Here is a 4,216-nt window from a genome sequence, read left to right as displayed (position 1 = left end):
TGAAAGCAGTCGCTTCATAAAACCACCATCACACCAACATCAAGCTCCATGTTCAATCTTGCCGCTATTTCTGTTTCTGAAAAACTATCCCCAAACCTCACCTCTTTGAGAATTAACTACCCTGTCCTAATCAGAGACCTACATGTATTCATGGCTTGTGTATACTCGTTTGTTTTCATGCCAACTTTGCCTTTTAGTTTACACTGCATTTTTTTCTCCGTGAAGTAAAACCCCGATGTATTTATAAAGAGCTTTGTTTTCTCTCAGCCTTTTTTCTAGTATACAACACAAGCCAAGCTGAGTTAGTAGAACTGGATGCACGGAAAGGTTACTAAGGTCATAGGAAATAACAGCCTATTTTTACATTTTTAATATAGATCAACCTCTTGTCCTTTCTCAAATGGAAATATTGCCTTAGGGAAGTAATTTAAGGCTAGCTATAGGCACTGTTTTTTATTGATGAACCTATGAAATTAATTTCATAACAACACAGCAAATGTTACTTAAATTATTGCCTTTTTTCATGGAACATTCTGATAATCAGGATGCGTTACCTAGTATAAAATAGTTTAGCAGTAACAAATTACTGGTGGTCATTATCGTATGTGAGGATTTAATAACGTTAAGCAACATCATTAATTTTCATGGCTGTAGAATTAAATAATTTATTACCTCAAGTTAGAAAGCAAGTGTTATAAATTAAGTTAAATAATAATTGCAGCCACTTAATACAGTATTTGGGGACAGACAGAAATAACAGAACAGCTATTATTATGAAAGATAGAAACGGTTATAAAAGAAAGATTTTGCTTCTTGCCGAAGAATAAGATATGTCAAAGATAATCCTGGACTCTCACAGCTGTGGCAGTGCATGCAGCTGACTTTGGTTGTAAACATCCATCCCAGTTTCCTCCATATGGAGGAGAACTCTCTGTTGGCACGAGCCCAGAAAAGGCATTTTCTGTAGAAGCCACATCTAGCAGTCTTCCACTGCCATAAGCATCTGTGGCTAAGCTGATGCTAAAAGCTATCATGAGACTTCTTAATAGCAACTGGAACTTGGCTGTGGAGAAGAACTGAGCTTGTGATTTCTTAATCTCCCATGTTATTATGACTGCAGAAGTTGAATTCATGCCTTTATTTTGATAGGGTAGCATCCACCTTAGCAGCAAACATTTTTAATGGTAGCAACTACATGCAAATCCATCTGAGTATAAGTTAATTTTCCAAAAGTGAATTACCCGATACAGACTATTTATCCTCCAACTGTATCTCGCTCTCCCGTTCCATAAACACTCCCAGTTTACTGTGGAAAATGCATTGTAGTATTGTACAGAGCTGTCTCTGTATCTGCACCACACAAACGTATGAGCTGTTTCTAAGACTAGTTCGAAAACTTGTTGGAACAAATTCTAGTGAAATCTTACAAATAAATACATTGAGAAATTGTCAAACAGTTCTCAAGAAGTGCCGTATGTAAATGCTTAACATAGTGAGAAATCTTTAAGAAAATAATACATGAGATCTATGTTTCTATATTCTTCCTAAACTTAAAACTCCCAATTTTTTTCCTAGATCGCCCAGGTTTGTTAAATGTGAAGCCCATTGAAGATATACAAGACAATCTCTTGCAAGCTTTGGAGCTCCAGCTAAAGCTGAATCATCCAGAATCATCACAGCTGTTTGCAAAGTTGCTTCAGAAAATGACGGACCTCAGACAGATTGTAACGGAACACGTGCAGCTGTTGCAAATAATAAAGAAAACGGAGACAGATATGAGTCTTCATCCACTCCTACAAGAAATCTATAAAGACTTATATTAATGACCATAGTAGTTCTAATCCGCTGACATAATGTATGTTCTTCAGATTGCACTATTTCTTTGAGGGAAAACTTTGCATACCTAAGAAATTACTGTGAAACAGCATTTAAAGAGAGAGAGCTTAGTATAGTAGATCTATTTTATGCATATTGTTTATAAAGACACATTTACAATTTACTTTTAATATTAAAAATATCTATATCATGAAATTGTTGGCAGTATTTTCAGAATTAATTTTTTAAACTATCTTATTTCTTAAAATTGCTTGTCCGGTATGATTGATGCTTCACTGAAGTTGGTTAAGCAGGCAGTTAAATTTTCAACTTAAAAATAAAAATCTTTCTCCTTAAACATTTCTAGGGAAACGTTTTAAGTATTACGTTTGATTTTGTGCTCCCAAGGCAGCAGCAAAATAACAACAAAATTGAATCACAGATTAGTGTAACTTCCTGTGAGAGCTTAAAAGCCAAAAGTTAGAAATGTCAGGTCTGACAATATTTGTGCCTAGCGTAACATAATTTTACACTGATAGAGCTCTGTAAAGAGGTCTAAGTGTAAGTAAGAATTGGACCCATCATTTGTGGGCAAACCCAAAATGCCATTTCATGAATTAATTAAGGAATATGCACTGCTCATCACTCTTAGGAAGCAGAATATTTTCAATGACTGCTCATGCAAGTGGAGCAGCAGCCTGCATGGCGGCGCCGTGGAGCTGTCGCCCCCGGCTTCGAGGCACATGCCACGATAGGTAGTGCTTGTGCAGCTTTCAGTCACTCTGTTGAGTCTGCAGTTGGAATAGGTTTGGACACTTGGTCTGAGACCCTCCCAAGTTATTTGATGAACTATCATTGAACAACGTATTCACTCAAAAATGTTATGGAGAACTGGAATAGCGTGACTCCTCCTAAACAAAAGCAAGGTTTGGATTCATTCTTTAAAACATAAACCTGTAATGGAAACCCTACTATGTAAGTTTGACTTGAGCTATCATTGTTTGTCACTGGCAACAAAAATGCTTTGAGATAGTCACTGCTGCTAAGATTGTTAATTGTCTTATATATGTTACCCTATAATGTCACCTAAGATTTCCACTGGGAGCAAAGCATAGGAGAGTGAATAAAGCTAACAGAAGATAAATTTACTTACACTATCCTCTTTTGGTATTCTCAGTACTGATGTGAGATTCCCCTAGATTCACATTTGCTGTTTGGGAATGTGATCCTGACAAAGTCAAGCAGGTGTGATCCACACTGGTGGACCAGAAGGGGAAATGTCAAGAAAAAAGCCACGAATTGTAATGTATGTATTGAAGTAAGGAGCAGTCCTCAATTGAATATCCTTAATTTTCTTACCATGTCCACATTTTATTTATGTAGCAAAGAGTGTGCCTTAAACTTAGTGAGACAAGTTCAGTGATGGTATATAAGTGGACCAAGAGATAATGTAAATGTATACGTGATTTTCAGGGAGTAGAAATTGGCCTTACTCCCAACATAGACCTTGAAAATCTAAGCTGGTACAAATTATGCAGTAAAGAGGCTGACAGAGGCAAATATTAAAATAAATACTTAAGGTCATACCTTCTACACCTGAAAATGTTTCCTACTACTTATTTCAGATAACCTCTGGGCCTATGGTCAGTAGTAAGCGTTACGCCCACCAGGAAGTTTAGAGAATTGAATCATTCAGCCTCAGGGTTTAAAACCCACAGATTAAATTGCACCGAGACGAAGTTAGTACGAGGCTAAAGTGAACAGCTTTGATCTTCACTAAGTTCGCAATGAGATCATTTCAGGTAACTTAGAAATGATTGCCCTAAAGCAACTGCAATATTGCATGTTAATGCTCAAGATTGCATGTTTCCTGCACACGTTGTGCTCGCTGAGCATCGGATTCTGACAGGAATTACATACACGCATAATTTGCATGTGTTACAATTCAAAAGAAAATATTCTCTCTCTCCTTGTTTAAGTTGTTTTCCACTGGACACTGGCCATTTGAAATTTTGCCATCTATCACTTAGTGAGAGAACCTCTATTTAATTGCAGGGTTCGTGCTCTCCTGGAGGAGGACATATCAAAGATTAACTGGCACTGAGATGGACCGCAGCTCCAACACTGAATTCCTACAATAGTAACACACAGCAAAAACTATTAATCTGACCCTGCATTTCTTATACAATCCAATTTTACATTGACTTCACTAGAAATGAGAGTTCAGAATTAGTTTTAAATGAAGAAGAATTCTAGGGCATGTTCTTATGTAAGTAATATTAAAAATTATTTGAAAAGGACAGTGGAAGAGATGCACTTGATGACAATGAAATTAAGTTCATTACTTTGTTACAGGAAAAACTTCTGTGTAACCAAGAAGCACATTAGCTCCAAGAGCTTA

General features: G+C 36.7%; 1 protein-coding gene across 1 annotated transcript in view; it reads left to right on the top strand.

The window, feature by feature from the left end:
• Window positions 1-2,027, top strand: part of PPARG (peroxisome proliferator-activated receptor gamma) — a 24,870-nt gene extending 22,843 nt beyond the window's left edge. The window contains exon 6 of the mRNA XM_009889930.1: window positions 1,576-2,027. Coding sequence (XP_009888232.1) covers window positions 1,576-1,823 — 248 coding nt within the window. The 3' untranslated portion in view covers window positions 1,824-2,027. The remainder of the gene's footprint in view (window positions 1-1,575) is intronic.
• Window positions 2,028-4,216: the final 2,189 nt, after the last annotated feature.

Source organism: Charadrius vociferus, unplaced genomic scaffold, assembly GCF_000708025.1.
Source record: "Charadrius vociferus isolate BGI_N301 unplaced genomic scaffold, ASM70802v2 scaffold67, whole genome shotgun sequence".
NCBI lineage: Eukaryota > Metazoa > Chordata > Aves > Charadriiformes > Charadriidae > Charadrius > Charadrius vociferus.
The sequence above is the reverse complement of the archived record's forward strand: the minus strand, read 5'-3'. Positions and strand labels throughout refer to the sequence as shown.